The following is a 20,682-nucleotide window of genomic DNA, read 5'->3' on the forward strand; positions in this document are numbered from 1 at the left end:
CATGCTGGATGAAATGTAATTGGTTTTCTCACACGAGAGACGGTGAGAGAGGGAGTTTCAATGCGCTGCTGAATTCATCACCCTCAGACAGATGAACTTCTCTAGAGCTTCAATCACTCCATGCATACGACACACAATATCATGGACTTGATGCATTCTGGTCATTCACAAAGTCAGTTTTAAACGAATGCAAGACTGCACGTTTTGTTTGCAGAATTATTTGAATAGTTAACCAGCCAAATGTAGTGTTTCTGTCATCAGCAGGTCAACAGAAGCAAAACCTTCAACAAAAAACAACGTTCACATAACCAACTTCTATAAAGTGACTCGACTTTATCCAAAAGAAATCGACTGAACAGTGAAAGTGACCTGTGTGTGTTCGCTACTCTGAACAGCTTTCTGACTATTGATTAGCATCATTCAATGGCTCATCTGATCTAGATGACATCGAGCAGAAAAGAGTCGTTCAGAAGTGCGTTTGGATGAAAAGCTGTTTTCAGAACGAATAATAACTCACTGCTTACTGTTTTTGATAAATAAATAAAAAATTGAATGATGATTTTAGCAGTAGGGTGTGAGATTGTCGTCACATAAATCACTCACAATTACACTTATAATTCATGTCGACATTAAAACTGTGAAAACCGTCATTTATTTCTACAATACTGAGAGTTACAAAAGCAGCTTTGTGTAATAAACAGGAAAATTACAAGTTCATCAATTATTCAAGTGACTTTAAGTCAGTTCAATTCAGTTCGACAACACTGTAGTGTCGATGTTGCAAACTTCTATTATGAAACTAATTCGATTCAGCCAGAAGCACAGAAGACAGCGATTCAGCGCAGTTCAGTTTTATTGTCATCCGATATAGTGTCAGTGCAGTCAAATCATTAATATTACTGGAATATGAAGTCAAACCCATTAAAAATACTAATATTATCCTCTGAGCTGGAGTTTTCTGCGGAGACCCTCAGGACAGACTGAACAGCATCATTTCTCTTCTGGGATAGACCTCATTTTTTCTAGACTGAATTCATTCTGCCTAATTGATCATTTCAGGCATGAAAATGAGAAAAGACTTTAATTCGACACCCCAGGCTGAGGTAACCGCTTTAATCGCAGTGTTTCGGTGCATCTGTTGCAGGATGTTTCTCAATGCAAACAGATTAGAGAAATCCAGCATGTTCAACATGAGGTGAGTGTGTGTGTTGTGCTGGATGTGCTTCTGCTGCTGGCATGCAGAGGTGTGGATGTTATTCGGGGTGAAGGTTTCTCTCAGGGTTTAACAGAGGTTAAGGTCAGTGTTAGGGTCGCTCTGCTGATCTCTCATTTCTAGATACTGGGCAATATTCAAGCTTTAAACACCTTGGCGAGAAAAAAAGATTTGTAAATATGTATAAATAATCTTCTGATGGTGTTTTGGAGAATCAAAAATGAAAACAAATGCTAACACTTAACAGCAAAGTCTCATTTGTTGTCATTATTTAATGCACTAACTAACATGAAGTAGTAATATGTGTTTCACATTTATTAACCTTCGTTAATGCTGATTAAAAGGTGTTTGTTCATTTTAGTTCACAGTGCATTAACTGATTAACTTTGATTTTAATGTAAATTAATGTATTAGTAAATGCTGAAATAAACACTGACCAAGATTAATAAATGCTTTAGAAGTATTGTTTATTGTTAGTTTATGTTAACCAATGTCATCAACTGATGGTAAGAAATTAAACCTTATTGTAAAGTGTTTCCAAACGACTGACTGTCTATAACTAAGGGAATAAATTTAACTGACTTCAAAAAGACTTGGTAAGACATGAAGGTGACAGAATTGTGATTTTGCTCTTAAAAAATGTATTAGTAAAAGCTGAAAATATGCATTAACTAAGATTAATAAATGCTGTAGAAGAATTGATCATTATTAGTTAATGTCGACTAATGTCTAATTTATGGGAACAAATTAGACCTTATTGTAAAGGGTTACAAACTACAAAATCACTGAACGACTAAACACAAAATCTGACTTCAGTTAACAATTAACTGACTTTAAAATACTTGGAAAGACATGTGACAAAATTGTGTTGTTGTCTTTTTTGCGCTAGTAAATGCTGAAACTATACATTAAGATCAATAAATGCTGTAGTATTGATCATTGTTAGTTCATGATCACTAACAAAAATATTGTAAAAGGGTTACTAACTAATTAACTAAAATATTGTAAAAGGGTTACTAACCAAACAAACAACTAATTAATGGTAACAAAAGAAACCTTATTGTAAAGTGTTACTAACTAACTAAAATATTGTAAAATGGTTATTAACTAACACCAATATTGTAAAGTATTACCAAACAACTAACCAACTTATTGTAAAGTGTTACCAAACAGCTAACCAACCAACCAACCAACCAACTAACTTATTGTAAAGTGTTACCAAACAGCTAACCAACTAATCAACCAATCATCTAACCAACCAACTAACTTATTATAAAGTGTTACCAAACAGCTAACCAACTAACCAACCAACCAACTAACTTGTTGTAAAGTGTTACCAAACAGCTAACCAACTAACCAACCAATCAACCAACTTATTGTAAAGTGTTACCAAAGAGCTAACCGTGTTACCAAAGAGCTAACCAACCAAGCAACCAACCAACCAACTAACTTATTGTAAAGTGTTACCAAACAAACAACCAATTAATGGTAACAAATGAGACCTTATTGTAAAGTGTTACCAAACAGCTAACCAACCAACCAACCAACCAACCAACCAACCAACCAACTGTAAAGTGTTACCAAACAGCTAACCAACTAACCAACCAAGCAACCAACCAACTAACTTATTGTAAAGTGTTACCAAACAGCTAACCAACTAACCAACTCAAATATTGTAAAGTGTTACCAAACAACCAATTAATGGTAACAAATGAGACCTTATTGTAAAGTGTTACCAACCAACTAACTGACTAACTAATTTCAATTTCTATCTGAACTTTACCAGATAGCTATTAACTTCAAAAGACTTGTAAAGACATGACCGTGACAGATTTGTGATTTCTGACTGAACTGTTCCTGTCAGCTATAGGAGGTTCCACTTCTAACAGTGAAAACCTGAATTCTTCTCCATCTCGAATGTGGCCTTGACTGAACCAAATCCTATCTTGTAACTGTAGCCGTTATCTTGTGCCGTGTCCTTCACCGGCTCTATAAAGCTGTGTGTCGTCCTCCTCCTCTCCGCCATCTCAGCGGGAGCGAGTGAACATGCAGCGGGCCGTCCTGAAGCTCTGCTGTGGGATCTCTTATCCACATGTACGAAGCATGGCAGGTACTGGACCTCAACATGTGCATGAGTTTCTCTGTGCTGTGTTTTACTGTTTAGTAACACTTTCCTGGGTAACACTTTATTTTGATGGTCCTTTTGAACATTCTACTAACTATAAGCAACTTTGCAACTACATGTCAACCAACTGTCATTACAGTATTAGTAGAGTATTGGTAGAGTGCCTGTTTAATATCTGCTAATTCTTTATTGTGATGCTCCCTAACAGACAATCTACTGACTATAAGTAACTTTGCAACTACATGTCAACTTATTCTAACCCTACCAGTGTATTTATACTCGATTAACACTTTAATGAGAGATAGTAGACATGTAGGTGCAACGTTACTTATAGTAGCGTTGGCGCTCGCAACGCCAAGGTCATGGGTTCGATTCCCAGGGAAAGCAAGAACTGATAAGAATGTAACTCTGTATCTTGAAATGCAATGTAACTTGCTTTGGATAAAAGCGTCTGCCAAATGCATAAATGTAAATGTATTGCGTGTGTTTGTGTCCTGCAGGTCTGCAGCGTGCAGCTCTCGCAGCGTTCGGGCAGGAGATCTCCGTTCGCTTGCAGAGCCGGGGACAAATGAGCCATCCCGCATGGAGCCCGTCGAGATGGACTCGACACCAGGAGGAGGAGAGTGAGTCTGTGCATTCATTTACCTTACAGTATTCTAGCAAATGTCTAAAGATGAGTACAATTCTCAAAACAAACTAACTGTTCAAAGGTTTTAAATGAAGTTTCTTCTGCTGCACTAAGGCTGCATTTATATCTGGTCAGAAATACAGTAAAATTGTGAAATATTTTTACAATTTATAATAGCTGTTTTAATATATTGTAAGCTGTAATTTATTCTTGTGATCAAAGCTGAATTTTCAGCATCATTACTCCAGTCTTCAGTGTCACGTCATCCTTCAGAAATCACTCTAATATGATGATTTGATGATCAAGAAACATGTATGATTATTATCAATGTTGAAAACAGTTGTGCTTTATATATATATATATATATATATATATATATATTTTTTTTTTTTTTAATTCAGGATTCTTTGATAAATAAAAAGTTCAAAAGAATAGCACTTATTTGAAATATTTGTAATATTATTAATAGTCAGTTTTGAACAATATTTTTGTAGAAACTGTGACACAATCCGTTTTTCAGGATTTTTTGATGAATAGAAAGTTAAAAAAACAGCATTTTTTTAAAATCTTTTGTAACATTATAAATGTCTTTCCTGTCACTTTTGATGCAAATGCTTCCTTGCTTAATAAAAGTATGTTACTTTCAAAACAAAAATCATACTCACCCCAAACATTTGAACTGTAGTTTTTACTTAAATCTAATTTATTTATCCGGCAAACAAGAAAAGAAAACAATTTGCTGAAAGAATAAGAACTACATGTTTAGAAAGTTCCATCTTCAAGACAATCTGACTGTCACTCATTTACTTGCATCCGATCACTCACTAACAGTGCAGAATCTGAAACATGCATTCAGTGCTTTTCTTTTCCTTTTGCATCATTTCTTTTCTTACTGCATGTCATCAGAGACAGACCCAGCAGAGCAGAGGACGGCTGCATTGGCCGATGAGGACGTGTTTTATCTGAGACGAGGAGAAGAAGCCCTGAATGAAGCTCTAGAGATCGTGGAGTCCAAGGATGGATGGAAACCTGAGATGGCCGAGGTGATTGTCTTTGAATTGAAACATTTTCCTGGTGTGCAGTTCGCCAGAACATGTTCTCACAGTGAACGATGGACGTCTTTTCCCTGTAGAAGAACGGAGACGTGATCTATAGCAAAGTTCTCATGGGAAACCGGAAGGTTTTCCGACTGGAAGCCGAACTGGACGCGTCTCCTGAGGAACTTCACGACATCTTGTTCGTCAGAGTGGAGGAGATGCACGAGTGGAACCCCAACATCAGACGCATCCGAGTAAGTCAAGTCAAGTCAAGTTTATTTATATAGCGCTTTTCACAACATAGGTTGTATCAAAGCAGCTTCACAGTAATAAATTAAAACAATACATCAATGTTTGTTTCTAATGGAACGTCCATGTTTGGTAATGCTGATCAATAGTATCGTTGATTGATTAGTTAAATTAAATATCCAAATATCCCCAACTGAGCAAGCCAAAGGCAACAGTTGACAACAAAAAAGTCGTAACAATGAACGCCTTCCCATATGCACTTGACTAAGTCGTAAGTGTGGGAAACTCAGAACTTTCTTTAAATATGTGGCATGTCAGTGAGAAAATATGGGCAACGAAATATTCATCATTTTGTAGAAGCATATTGTAGAAAAGCTATATCTACATCTTGCTCCGGTTAAAGTGACATGTCGTAATTAATGGTGCGTTCAAGTCCTCCTGGGAAGTTCGTATTTACGAGGTGGGAAGTCGTGTTTAGTCGCAATTACACAAAAATACAGCAAGGTTCTTAAACTCTAGTTCTATAAAATGAAGAACGAAGAAATGTGCATCAGGTGTACTTTGCTTTTTGTGTTTTTAATTAATTTATGAAGCCACGTTGCAAAACGTTATTGTTACATATTATATTTTTATAGTATAATGCCATCATATTCTGTGCAGCCAGTTAGCTTACTTTGCTGTAAATAGAAAAGTCTAGCAATATCATCTACTAAATACCTTTAAAGCTGCAGTCTGTAACTTTTTTGGGTTAAAAATTATCCTAAATAAATTGAGCAAGTGCATCACCAGTGTTGAAAACTCTCTGCTTGCCGTAGCTCGACTCAAACCGGTAACCATGTAATAATGTTTTTAACTCCAGTGGTACTGGTGGATTTCCGCAGGAAATTCGAGCAAGTCTTTGCGTCATTACGTCACATCTGTCCACATAGAGAAGAGTCTCGGCTAGTCGGCGGTGAGTGTGAGGATGCTGGAGATTTATAGGCTTTTCTCACAGCACTGGATATAATTAAACTGAGCAATTTGATGGCGGATCCAGAAAGGGTCAAACGACGATCACCAGCTGGAGATTCACCCGCTGTAAAACTCGAAAGTCTTCGGACTTCGGAGCGGCTACAGAACAAGAGAGACTGACACCGGCCCGTGCGGAAACAAGGATAATATCGGAAGGGCTTTAAATGTCACGCAATGCTGATGATGTTAACATTAACAATCTGAGAACAAAGTATAATTTGCACTGTTTGACGTGATTTGATGAGCGATCGTTAGATTTAATCAGCGTGATTTACTGCAATGCTTTTTTTCTCTTAGTTGCTCAGAACAAAAGTGGATGTTGTTCAGATTTACACATTTTTCGGTGAAAATTCTTATGTTGGTCAAACTTCCCAAAAGTATAATGTGTGATTGCGAATACCAGTATCCACACCGGCGGCGACTGAAAACAAAACATCGGATTCATCCGCGCCGTGCCGAGCCGAGGCACAACCCACGTAAAGCTGATGATTCAGCGAATAACTGAAATTGCAGATTTTGAACAGAGATGGCGACAAAGAGGAGAAACTACGGACTGCAGCTTTAAGTATTGTGGTATTCCACCATGTTTCTCACTGACACGCCCACAACCTGTAAACATCGCGGCTTAAAGAAAATCCTGAGCTTCCCACTCGTATTTACGACATAGTTCATGTGCATTCAACTCGTAAATAAGACGCACCATAAGACTTTGCAACTTGTAAATACGAACTTCCCAGAAGGACTTAAACGCACCATTAAACAAGCACATTTACTTCGCAGGTTCTGAAGCATGTGGGGAGGAACACCATGGTCACACACGAGGTGTCGGCAGAAACAGCGGGAAACCTGATTGGCCAGCGGGACTTCCTGAGCGTCAGATATTCGTCGAAGAGCGAGTCACGTGTGTATATGGGCGGAGCCGCGACGCAGTTCGAGTCCCTGCCGCCTCAGCCGGGGTTTGTCAGGTAAATGCAGCGCACATCAGAAAGGGTTAATTCAATTATGCCTTTGCCAAAAAGTGATTATAAATTTAAAGTAGTTAATTTACTCATCCTCCCCAGACAGCAACATAGTGTCGGCCCAGATCCGGCCCACATCTTGTACACGTGGATTGCACACTTTACGGATGTGGGCCGGATCTGAGCCGACACTATGTTGCTGTCTGGGTCGTTCCAATAACACGTGACGTCTTCTGTAAAATGCAAATCACATTTTAGACGAAATGTCTGAGCTTCTGTTTCCCTGCAAACCATTTCAACGTTGTGATTAATTAGATTTTTTTTTTAAGGCAAGACACCACAGGTGATTTGGGTACATATTTTAATTAATTGATATTACCTCATTTTCCCAGTTGATTTATCTCAGTACATTAAGACAAATGTTTTATTTTACAAGTTTTCGGAAATGTTGTGTTTGAGTATGCAAATGAGGCATTATTGCATATTTGCTCACATTTGCATACATTTCCAAAACACCCATCTGAACATTGGAAAAAGCTGTTTTTCATTTTCTTGATATATTAGAGTTTAAGATTTAAATCTCTTTAATCATAAAATACAGTCAACAGTCCAAACTATTTTTTGAGGAATAAAATATGATATACACTAGTCAACATTTGACCTTTCATCAAAGTTATACATGAATTTTTAACAATACCCGTTCTTGTCTTAGGACAACTTTGATGAACTTTTTTGATCCACTTCAAATGTTGACTACTGTATAATATCAGTCAAATTATGTATGAACAAACCACTCTGTAAAAACCTTAAGAATATAAATAGGAATAAAACTGTAAAGTTTGTTGTATTTAAAGCTGCTGAAAGTGCAGATTCAAACAGATAGTGTGATAGTGATTGTGTAATAAAATAAAACAAACACTTAAATGCACATTTTGGATATTTTCTGTCCAAAAGAAGACATTATTAAAGCAAAATCTCATAATTGACCAGTGCATGAAAAAGCAACGGTTTTATTTTCATAGACAAATTTGGGTCTGTTTGTCGCACAAAGCCCTTATGCGACTTCAGATGATGTTATGATGTTATGTTTGTTTAATACGGGTTTGGGTTGATGAGAGATTATAACAATTCAAATTTGGAGTCACTAACAGGACACAATCTGAAAGTGTTTTCTCTCAGTCATTCTGTGAGTGTTTGTGGTTTAGGGCTGAAGACGGACCCACCTGCATCATCCTACAGCCGCTCCAGGATCATCCAGACCGCACTCGCTTCATCTGGCTGCTCAACATGGATGTCAAGGTACAAAACACGAGTGTGTGAATTACAGGCTCGGAAATTAACGGGGGCTTAGGGCAAAAAACGGCACTAAAATCAACAAAAAGATCAGATAAGGGTGCAAAACAAAACAAAAAACCTAAATCTGTTTCTGCATCGCATTTAGATCTGTCAACGTTGCGTCACATTTGTTTTTCAGCATTACGCATTATAACCAATCACATACGTTTCTGTTGAGTTTATGAATGCAGTGGCCAATCAGAGGCCTTAAGATTACTCCCCACTAAAAACCTTTGAATCTGCACTGTTTCAAGTTCTCTCATCAATGAGAAAGCGCAGATACGATGTAAGAGATTAATTTTGCACTAATTATTACTTTCTTTGAGAACAAAGTTGAGATGTTGCCCAGAGAGAAAAAAACAATAGGTGTCGGAGGAAAAGGTGCACGTTACTCAAACGTCACACTCGTCCGCATACATGGGGATCGAGTGAGAAAAAGTATACAAACTTTTTAGTTTGGAAATAGTTATCCAACTCTGGTCACAAATATAAAAGGAAATAAAAGAAAGAGTACAAAGGTCGGTAGAGCGGTTATCTCTTCTCCTCACCAGTCAAATCTATTACTAACACTCCACGCACATGCGCAGTTCTCATTGAGTGACTGTTAGGCTACAACTGTTGTAAATTATTTTTTCCGAAGCTTGAATAACCGTTTTGTTTTTCATGCTACTAAAATAGCCATTATTTATAAATTATTCTTAGCCTGTTTTTTCTGTATGACGTGCCCTACACACAAAAACGTTTTTATGTATTTCATTCAACATTAATAATCATTACAAAATAGACAATAATTATTTATTTTTTTCGTAATATTGCAGCCCTACACTTTATAGGCTATTTACATACAATTGTGGCAAATTTACACTGCAAAGTGACACAGAAGCGCTTCTGAGATGGCATTTAGGTGTCTTTACAAAGACAATGCTGCTCAAAGATGGCATATATGCATTTACACAGCAATTATAACTTGTACTTTTTTAGACATAACTTAGTCAGGCTTTACACAGATTTGACTTGAGCAGGATTAAAGTCATAAATAATGCATCTTCTGTTCCACCATTGCGCGTGTTGATGTTAATCGGGTTTTATTGCCAACAGTCTTCAGTATTGGGTTGAAGTGTATCAGATGTGTTGAATGTGTGCTTGTGTTTTCAGGGTTGGCTGCCACAGTCGCTAGTGAACAAAGCTCTTCCTCGAGCACAAGCGGACTTCACTAAACACCTGCGTCTCCACCTGACCGCACAAAACCCAGAACACAGGAGATGAGAGACGCTGAAGCTTCTGTCAGGCTTCAACACTGACGATATAGGAAGACAGACATGCAACATACACCTCAGATCACGACTGTACAGCAGACGAACAGTACCACCAAACTCATGTGGAAGTTATCGAAGATGAAAATCAGCTACTTGTGAAATTGATTTGACCATATGCAATAGAAATAAAAATATTTTTCACAGTGCCACACTACCATTGTGTCTCTTGCTATGCTTCACAAAATCATAGTGGTGGAAACAGGGGCTGTTTTGAAGGTGAATAATGACTGAATCGTTTTAGGTGAACTATTCCTGTAACCTTCACCTTTCAGACGACTTGTTATCAGTCAGCACTCACACATCTGTGACATTAGCAGATGGATGATAATCTCACGTCAGTTTGACAGACCCTGTGTGAATTCACTGTGGATTTGACACTTCAAAGGGACTAATGGCATGCTGGAAGAGGTATTGGGGTCTCAGGAGTGAACATTTATCTTTAATAGTCTCTGAGAACAGCGGACAATCAGTAGAACAGCTTTTAGAGAGCAGGAGAATGACTCAAGAACATCAGTAGAGGACAATGACTCCATTCAATACACTGAAAAGACCTTAGACATGCCTCAGATCCACAATATAATGTCTGAACTTATCAAACGCTCAAGGATTTTAGCACTTTATTTTTTAGAGAAACTAGCAATAGTTTTTGCAGAAAAGCAAAATTTGTTGTAATTTTCCCTCCTGTCACACAAATGAAGGAAAAATCTTTGCGCTTGTGATCACAAGTCAAATATGCAGCATTTTTAGGTGCACTATTGATCTTACATTTAAATTTTTTACATTTTTTTATTTTCTCAAATAAATATGCACGACTAACTCAAATCGCATGAAAGTTTAAAATGTACAAATGTTTTTAAAACGGCATGTTCGCCAGGGCTAAAAGTTCTCTATTGTCAATAATGAATGCGTGTTGTAAATTATTAACTAAATTCTCGAGCTGGTCTCTGAGCTCGGCTGGCTTACATTATGATGCGCTTACAAAGTTAAAATCAATGCAAAAAAAATACATAAATAATAAAATCTATATTCCACTTGCTGTACACACAGCTATGCAACATCTTCAGTTTCTGCAAGGGATGGGTGGAGATTGATTTGTTTCCTCGCATCCATGTGCGATCTGACTTTTTAATTTCTCCTCTCCAGCTGTCATAATTAATCAAAACGGGTTCAGATCAGCTGTTGCATTAAACATGAATTTGCTGGTATACTCTATTTTAAAAAAACCATCATGAGTTCATGAATTTTTGTTTTAATAATAGGTACAAATCTGACAAATTCTCAGTTAAACATTTAAAAATGTATGATGCAAATATTTTTCTTTAGTCATATTGTTTGCTGAAGGGAAATTAAATATAAATCTCAGATATCAGCACTGAAGTTTGTTTCATGTCACATTAATACACTGCAAACCTGATATTCCTTCAGTGTGTATTTTTTCCACTTAAAGGCACACTACATAACTTCTGGCCCTCAAACTGCACACGGATAAGTTTTGGCTGTGCTTAGTCTCTGCGGATGAATATGATTCTTCACAATAGATGATGCTTTACAGTGAACTCTGTTAGAGAGATACATATCTGTTCAATAAATCTCCTTACTCTCCTGTTGAGTAATAAAACACATTCATCTCTGCGTCGCTTTTACAACATTGCTAATCCCTCAGTTCTCATCATCTCTGAAAAGCCAAAGCCAAATGTTGATTCTTGTTTTATTACGAGCTCTGTCTCGTTCTCTTTCTCCAGAAGACTCTCCTCCGTTCATTTGTTTAAAACAGCTGATTCTCCTGAGATTTACTGTAGCAGCTCCATGTCAACCACTCCTACACACACACACACACACACTCTTGTACATCTATCTGTATGATGACATTCATTGACACAATGCAATCTCTAGCCGCTTACCCTAACCTTACCCATCACAACTAAGTGCCTAACCCGACCCCTGGCCCTAAACCGACCCTTGACCTCATTATAACCTTATCCCTAAAACCAAGTCTTGACCCTCAAACAGCCTTTAAAGGCTCTCAGAAACTGAGGACCGGCCAACATGTCCTCACTTTACTCTCTTTGTCCTCACTCCAATGGTCTAAAACTCAAACTGGTCCTCACAAAGATAGTTGTACAAGTACACACACACACACACACACACACACACACACACACACACACACACACACACACACACACACAAATCCTGACAGGTCTAAAATATCAACACTTCTAATAGACTTACCATAGTGAATCAGATGTTTTGAAAAATCTGAATATGGAACAAAAGCAAGTCTATAACCAGACAAAATCAAAACTCCAGTTTTCTTCTCAATGTGTATATTTTCATGTATTTCATCATCCTACAACTTAAAAATTTAATAAATATTAACACTTAAAGCTCTCATTCACGTATATACAAGTACTATACAATACAGAAATTAGGTGAAACCACATGAGAGAGACGCTGTCATGAGCTGTGGACGCTCTCGCATCCGTCCTCAAACCTGCAACTATGTACAATATATACAAAACCACCAGAAAACATCACAACGCTTCAAAGCTAGCTCAAACAAACACGGACGAACGGCAGGTCATGCATCAGAGGTGGCTGGTGTTGTTTCACAGGTGAGCTTGTTAACATCAGACAGGAGCACCAGAGACGTCTAGAACGACGAATACACTTGCTTTGTAACACTTCAGTAGAATGCATTAAAGTAAAATTCAATGCACAGATTAGAATAATAGCTAGAGTTTATTTAAGTATTATGTATACTAATATAGTATAAGATTATAAGAATTAGAATGTCAATTTTAGTTATGGCTTTTGCCATTTTTATTACTATTTTTTCAATAAAGCATTTCTATATAGCTCAAATTTATTTTTATTTCAGTTTAAGTGATTTTAGTATTTCAACTTAAACTTGTTTTAGGTAGTTAGCAAGACAGCAGTTTTAAGTTAAAAATTAAAAATCTTATATTTATATTTTATTTTATTTCAGATTTGACTCAAAACGGGTTTTAATAGTTCTAGTTAACAATAACAACCCTATTGTAAGCATACACGTTCAGTATATACTATAGACTCAAAAATAGCATATGAAACAGTATGCAACATGAGTTAACATGAACTAACAATGAACCATACACTCACCTAAAGGATTATTAGGAACACCACACTAATACTTTGTTTGACCCCCTTTCGCCTTCAGAACTGCCTTAATTCTACGTGGCATTGATTCAACAAGGTGCTGAAAGCATTCTTTAGAAATGTTGGCCCATATTGATAGGATAGCATCTTGCAGTTGATGGAGATTTGTGGGATGCACATCCAGGGCACGAAGCTCCCGTTCCACCACATCCCAAAGATGCTCTATTGGGTTGAGATCTGGTGACTGTGGGGGCCATTTTAGTACAGTGAACTCATTGTCATGTTCAAGAAACCAATTTGAAATGATTCGAGCTTTGTGACATGGTGCATTATCCTGCTGGAAGTAACCATCAGAGGATGGGCACATGGTGGTCATAAAGGGATGGACATGGTCAGAAACAATGCTCAGGTAGGCCGTGGCATTTAAACGATGCCCAATTGGCACTAAGGGGCCTAAAGTGTGCCAAGAAAACATCCCCCACACCATTACACCACCACCACCAGCCTGCACAGTGGTAACAAGGCATGATGGATCCATGTTCTCATTCTGTTTACGCCAAATTCTGACTCTACCATCTGAATGTCTCAACAAAAATCGAGACTCATCAGACCAGGCAACATTTTTCCAGTCTTCAACTGTCCAATTTTGGTGAGCTCGTGCAAATTGTAGCCTCTTTTTCCTATTTGTAGTGGAGATGAGTGGTACCCGGTGGGGTCTTCTGCTGTTGTAGCCCATCCGCCTCAAGGTTGTGCGTGTTGTGGCTTCACAAATGCTTTACTGCATACCTCGGTTGTAACGAGTGGTTATTTCAGTCAAAGTTGCTCTTCTATCAGCTTGAATCAGTCGGCCCATTCTCCTCTGACCTCTAGCATCAACAAGGCATCTTCGCCCACAGGACTGCCACATACTGGATGTTTTTCCCTTTTCACACCATTCTTTGTAAACCCTAGAAATGGTTGTGCGTGAAAATCCCAGTAACTGAGCGGATTGTGAAATACTCAGACCGGCCCGTCTGGCACCAACAACCATGCCACGCTCAAAATTGCTTAAATCACCTTTCTTTCCCATTGTGACACTCAGTTTGGAGTTCAGGAGATTGTCTTGACCAGGACCACACCCCTAAATGCATTGAAGCAACTGCCATGTGATTGGTTGATTAGATAATTACATTAATGAGAAATTGAACAGGTGTTCCTAATAATCCTTTAGGTGAGTGTACTTTTACAGCACTTATTAATCTTAACATTAGCTAATGAATGCACTGTGAGCAAACAATGAGCAAATGCACTTTTATTAACTACCATTAAAAATGACTAATAAATGCTGTATAAATCAATCACAAAACTACGTCAGAGTTACAAAGCAAACGTACGTAGCTAGACTCAGAGTAACACTGCTATGATCTACGTGGCGTACTGGAGCCACACACACACTAAAGACCGGATTCTAGTAGTTCTGAGGACACAAAACAACACGGATTCATCTGGAAGTCATTGACGGTTTAAATAACAGCACCTTTCATCGTTTCCTTCCGTTTCCACATGTAAAGCAGAGGATTGTGGGAAGAGCAGCGGATTTGTGGTTGATGTCGGTTCGTTCTGAGGTAACCAATAACTGAGTTTCTGATTCACTGACGATCATGTGACCGGCGAGTTCCTTTTCCTCCGGGTCGAGTCTAAAGTGGCGTTCCGGTTCTGGAGTCCGACTGGTTCCCGGCTGGGTCGCGTGACGGGAACGCTTGGCGCTGGAGGTAGAGGAGAGGTGACGGACTCCGGTTGGATCTGGAGCGGGACAGAAGTGCTGGAGTCCGCTTTCGGGCTGGCTTTAGTGGTGTGGACGAGTGGAGGCGTTTCGGGACTCGTCTGGAGCAGAGGCGGGAAGGTGAAATCTGGAAGCCAAGAGAACGGAGGATGCAGATCTGGAGAAACGGTACTGAAGTAACCCATCTTCCTGTTACAGGACTCGCAGCACAGCTTCTGATAACCCGGGATGGAGCAATACCGAGCCAGAACCTCCATCTGACAGAAGATCGACTTATCACCTAGACACGGCTCGTCTGCGGGAGACAAAGAGGAAAGACCACGTTTTTGGACATGAAACATAAATACTTTAATCAATCAATCAATTAACTAATAATTAAAATACAGTAGAATCGCAAGTCGCAATTGCGTCTTGTAAAGTCAGAATTCGGACTTTCTTTCTCGCAATTGCGACTTCATATCAATTCTGACATCTTTTCTCAGAATTGTGAGATATAAAGTCCAATTCTAAGGAAAAAAAAGACAGACTTTTTTTTTAACCTCAGAATAGTTTATATCTCACAATTCTGACTTTATAACACGCAATTCTGACCTAATATCTTTATTTTTAAGCCGCAGAACTGTTTTGAATATGATGTGTTTTCAACATTGATAATAATCATAAATGTTTCTTGAGCATCATATTAGAGTGATTTCTGAAGGATCATGTGACACTGAAGACTGGAGTAATGATGCTGAACATTCAGCTTTGATCACAGGAATAAATTACACTTTACTATATATTCACATAGAAAACAGCTGATTTACATTGTAAAAATATTTCACATTTCTACTGTATTTTTGAGCAAATAAACGACTGAACCGGCTGATCACGGCAGTGAATAAACACAGAAGTGGATCACTGGCCTGATCAATGACCCGTCAGCGTCTGTATCGACGAGACACTTACTAGAGAGTTTGTCCACAGTGTTTTCCGGCAGTTTCTCCTCAGTGGTGGAGTTCTCCAGTAAATCTTTAGTCGGACTGGGTAAAGACGGCTCTCCTGGGAAAAACACACATTTTCTGTCAGACGGGAAGTCACTGTGCTTTCTCAAGCCAACATAATATTTTTGTGCAATTTCATTTTTTTTTTTACAGTGTATTGTTTGTCTGGTTTTGAAGGTAATTCATTGCTATTGTTCAGAGGAGAGTTCAGCTGATGCTCCGGCTGCTCTTGTCTATTCACTGAAAGGCAAATGAATATCAGAGGCTGTCAAGCTCTTTTAAGAAATCAGATTGCTTTTCAGACAGAGAATCCAAGCTGAACACAGTTTCAGGAGGTTCAGTCTGGAGCTGCTGATTCTCATGAGCGTCTCATATGATCTCAGGTCTCTTGTGGTTCACACTGGTTCACACTGGATTACACTGACACTGGTTTACACTGGTTCACACTGGTTCACACTGACACTGGTTTACACTGGTTCACACTGCTTCACACTGGTTCACACTGGTTCACACTGGTTCACAATGCTTCACACTGCTTCACACTGCTTCACACTGGTTCACACTGGTTTACACTGGTTTACACTGGTTCACACTGGTTCACACTGGTTCACACTTGTTCACACTGGTTTACACTGGTTCACACTGGTTCACACTGGTTCACACTGGTTCACACTGGTTTACACTGGTTCACACTGGTTTACACTGGTTCACACCGCTTCCCACTGCTTCCCACTGCTTCACACTGGTTCACACTGGCTCACACTGGTTTACACTGGTTTACACTGGTTCACACTGGTTCACACTGGTTCACACTGGCTTACACTGGTTTACACTGGTTCACACTGATTTACACTGGTTCACACTGCTTCACACTGGTTCACACTGGTTCACACTGACACTGCTTCACACTGGTTCACACTGGTTCACACTGACACTGGTTCACACTGGTTTACACTGACACTGGTTCACACTGGTTCACACTGACACTGGTTCACACTGGTTCACACTGACACTGGTTCACACTGGTTCACACTGGTTTACACTGGTTCACCTGGGCAGGGAGGGAGTTTGCAGATGGACACAGACTGGGGTTTTTCTGCGTCACACGGGCCGGCGCTGCTGTCGGACGGTCTACAGATCACCTGTCTCTGCTGGATCCCTTCGCCACAGCTCACCGAACACTGGAGGACACACAACCACAATCATAATCATAATCATAATCACAATCACAATCACAATCATAATCACAATCACAATCACAATCACAATCATAATCATAATCACAATCACAATCATAATCACAATCATAATCACAATCACGTGTGTCCCAGCAAGCAATAGCCGTCTAGATTAACAGAGTTAGATATAGTCCGGCTATGAGTAACACACTAGCCAAAATAAACTTGAATTTGGTAACGTCGTTTTTGCCCAAATAACTTGTGAGATGTTTGATATTCCATCATGTAAGCAAAGTAAACAGTGATTACAAGGTGTTTGGTTTCATTTCTTCACTCGTTTCATTTCTTTGTTATATAATTGATAGCCTACTCTTGGGCGATGGTTTAGACGTCTATTCAATTTTCACTGACAGCCCAAATCTTTCCTTGTTTTAGCCTAGACGTCTGGGCTGTGTTTGGACGGCTATTAGACGTCTTTTAAACGCAAAATTGCTTGCTGGGAGAAGACTCACTAATCATTCAGATGAACGTCTGAGGAAATACTGTATGGCTTGTGGGTGAAATGTGGGCTGATAATAACAATATTACCACTTTGCAAACCTTAATACTGCAAAGATATTTAACAAGTAAAATCATTTGATATTTCACTTCTTAAAATGTATTTAAAAAATAACATTTTGAATTATAAATCTTAAATGCAAATTATTATAATTATAATAATAATAATTATTATTATATGCACAATTCATTTAATAGGTAACATTTAACAATAAGGTTCCATATTATTCTAACACTTACTAATACGTTATTAAAATAAATAAAAAGATCTGTTAATATTATTTAATACACGTGAGCTAACAGCGAACAGTCGAACTAACAAAGGACAATAACTACAGTAAGCTCGTGTGTTGTCATGTAAGTCATGTTAGTTAATGCATTAACCAATGTGACCTTATTGTAAAGTGTTACCATTTAATATTTGTACTTTTTATTACTTTAAAAAATAAGAACAATACTAGACTTTGCTAGAAATGAATACTTAAAAGCATTCTACGAGAAACCAAATTAAATCAGACAAAAATCAACACATAAATAAATAGACTCGTGATGTACATGCATGTACTGTATATTTAAATAAACATGTACATTTAATAAATATATATTCATATGTTATTTGTAATTTTTATTATTCTATTCTATGATAATATTTTAATGTTTTGTATCTGTTTGACCTTCTGACTGAAGGCAAGTTATGTGATTATCAGCTTCATCTTATCTGTCTTATCTGTGTGCGTGTGTGCGTGTGTGTGTGTGTGTGAGTGTGTGTGTGAGGTGGGTTTTCATATTAAGCGTCTGTCCTCTGTTGTGTTGAGAGGGAGTGTCATTGATTTCAATGTGTTGACAAGAAATCTTTCATCCGTTTGCTGTAACTAATGAACTCTCGTCCTCAAACCTTAAAGGTGCCCTAGAATGTGAAATTGAATTTATCTTGGCATAGTTAAATAACAAGAGTTCAGTACATGGACATGACATACAGTGAGTCTCAAACACCATAGTTTTCTCCTTCTTATTTAAATCTCGTTTTTGAAAAACACCCCTGAAAAATAGGTGAATCTCCACATAACACCGACTGTGACGCAACAGTCGGGATCATTAATATGTACGCCTCTAAAAATTTGCATATGCCAGCCCATGTTCAATGCCAGGAGGATCTGCACAGCCGAATCATCGGAAGTTCTGCAGGTGAAGAAACAAGCGAGGATCATAGGGAAAATGGCAGATCTATCTATAATCGGATACCGCTACAGTTTAATTCGAAGTTGTTAGTTGCTCTGTCCATTTCACCACGGACTGTTTTTCTAACCTGGAACATAAGCAGCCAGGCTTCTCTCGGCGTCTCAAACGGACGAAGGGGGCAATTTCAACTAACGTTATATTCCCGCAAGTGGTAAGTAGTGATTTTATTAACGATAATTTACACTGTGTTATCTAGATCCAGCGCGATATTGTTTTTTCCTCGAGAGACATCATGGCTTGCAAACGAGCAAAGCATGGCAGTTGCTCAGTGTTTGGATGTAAAAATGAACACAAAGGTATTTTTTTAGCTCCTTCATCCGAGCCTCTGGAGAACCAGTGGGTTATGTGAATGTCTGATGTGTAATTGTTCAAGTTCAGACAGATCTTTCTCTCAAAGTCGTTCAATACTGTTTATGCATCAGTAAATCAAGCCAGTGACTAAACGCTCAACTTCACGTCGTTTCTCGCAGAAACTGCGTTGCTATGATAAGATCTTCATTCACGCGATCAACAGGCTGTCATCTGCTCAATGCTCATCACTGCAACCTTTTATGTGATGGGAATAGATCTAAATACCTAAAAAACTTCTCACGATTCGTTAATCCCGATAGCTGTAATAGTACAAATGTATAAAAGCTGTAATAGTAAAAGTTTTCCAGATAGTTCTACATGTAATGCCAGATATTTCATATGCAAGCATGTCAGCCAATCACAGCAGTGGGCGTTTACACTGAAGTCTCTCAGCAGCCAATCACAGCAGAGGGCGTTTACACTGAAGTCTCTCAGCAGCCAATCACAGCAGAGGGCGTTTACACTGAAGTCTCTCAGCAGCCAATCACAGCAGTGGGCGTTTACACTGAAGTCTCACAGCAGCCAATCACAGCAGTGGGCGTTTACACTGAAGTCTCACAGCAGACACGCCCCTTCAAACAGAGTGTTCAAATCAGAGGATGAAATCATGCTAGGAAATATGCCTTTTATTTCTAAATTATATCAACTTTAGATCTAAAAAACATACTAACATTATAAGGGCACCCCAGGAAACATTATAAAATAATAAAACAATCCATTCTAGGGCACCTTTAAACATGATGTCATCTCCCACACACTGCAGATTCGCAGTCACAAGAAAATCATGGATTTGAAGCGTGAAAACGAACGGCAGTGAAAGACACGAAACAAGACCAAACTCTATTGTACTGTGGTTTCCACACCATTAAACATCACAAGCTCGCCCCAGATTAACACGCGCTCCAGAATACAGTGTTTACAATAGAGCGAGTCGTTCAGTCCAACACAAAGCTGACAGTTTCCTCCAGCTCTGTGAACTTTTCATGAATAAGCTCATCTGAATAAATGAAAAAAATAACAAAACAAGCAAAAAACAGAAACTGTGTTCAAAGCAGCGACATCCACATCAAAGCTCTCTCTCTTAACACACACACACACACACACACACACACACACACACACACACACACACACACACACACACACACACACACACACACACACACACACACACACCTCTTTTTCAAGCTCAAACAGCAACATTACACATGTGTGTTATACTACCTGTCACAATTGTGACCATTAACAAATGTACACGTCTTACGAACAAAATATATATGTAGGAGTATAATTCTCAAATTATATCAGTAGTAGACCCTTTAAAGAATATTTGTAGAAAATATGATTGTTCTGTCTGTTAATTAAGGTGTTTTACATACTTCTTCTTGTAGTAGTCAGAGGATGTGCAAGCAGGAAGCAAACTGATCTGGTCATGTGACCTTTCAAACTAGTCACATGACACTGATACATTTTTAACAAGACAAAATGTCGCCTTTGGCTTGCTTAGTTGCAGACATGTAATTTAATATTCATCAATATTATTGATCTCCTGCATTGACACCATTATATGAGAACTGAACTGAGCTGGATGATGACATTA

General features: G+C 38.5%; 2 protein-coding genes across 5 annotated transcripts in view; one reads left to right on the top strand and one right to left on the bottom strand.

Moving 5' to 3' along the window:
* The first annotated feature begins 3,175 nt into the window (after positions 1-3,175).
* star2 (steroidogenic acute regulatory protein 2) lies at positions 3,176-10,042 on the top strand. 2 transcript variants are annotated; one of them, XM_079850662.1, is made up of 7 exons: positions 3,176-3,323; positions 3,839-3,961; positions 4,873-5,009; positions 5,102-5,257; positions 7,044-7,228; positions 8,428-8,521; positions 9,713-10,042. In XM_079850662.1, the coding sequence occupies exons 1-7, from the start codon at positions 3,260-3,262 to the stop codon at positions 9,821-9,823; spliced, it is 870 nt and encodes a 289-aa protein (XP_079706788.1). In that variant the 5' UTR covers positions 3,176-3,259; the 3' UTR covers positions 9,824-10,042. The 2 variants fall into 2 exon arrangements, with proteins under 2 accessions (XP_079706788.1, XP_079706787.1); XM_079850661.1 differs by having other exon boundaries at positions 3,179-3,323; positions 5,099-5,257.
* A 2,151-nt stretch (positions 10,043-12,193) lies between these two features.
* Positions 12,194-20,682, bottom strand: part of adamts14 (ADAM metallopeptidase with thrombospondin type 1 motif, 14) — an 87,888-nt gene continuing 79,399 nt past the window's right edge. For 2 of the 3 annotated variants that reach the window (XM_079851172.1, XM_079851171.1), the window contains exons 20-22: positions 16,808-16,937; positions 15,722-15,814; positions 12,194-15,068 (exon numbers count right to left, since the gene is read on the bottom strand). In XM_079851172.1, the coding sequence (XP_079707298.1) occupies positions 14,650-15,068; positions 15,722-15,814; positions 16,808-16,937 (642 nt within the window). In that variant the 3' untranslated portion in view covers positions 12,194-14,649. The remainder of the gene's footprint in view (positions 15,069-15,721; positions 15,815-16,807; positions 16,938-20,682) is intronic. The other variant, XR_013819176.1, reaches the window with a different exon arrangement.

This window comes from Squalius cephalus (assembly GCF_949319135.1).
Source record: "Squalius cephalus genome assembly, chromosome: 19".
NCBI lineage: Eukaryota > Metazoa > Chordata > Actinopteri > Cypriniformes > Leuciscidae > Squalius > Squalius cephalus.

Bases quoted from the DNA above. Each gene is read 5' to 3' on its own strand.
- star2 (XM_079850661.1), top strand. From the start codon at position 3,260: ATGCAGCGGGCCGTCCTGAAGCTCTGCTGTGGGATCTCTTATCCACAT. The intron at 3,324-3,838 runs GTACTGGACCTC...TGTGTCCTGCAG, and splicing joins ACATGTACGAAGCATGGCAG to GTCTGCAGCGTGCAGCTCTC. The intron at 8,522-9,712 runs GTACAAAACACG...TTGTGTTTTCAG, and splicing joins TGCTCAACATGGATGTCAAG to GGTTGGCTGCCACAGTCGCT.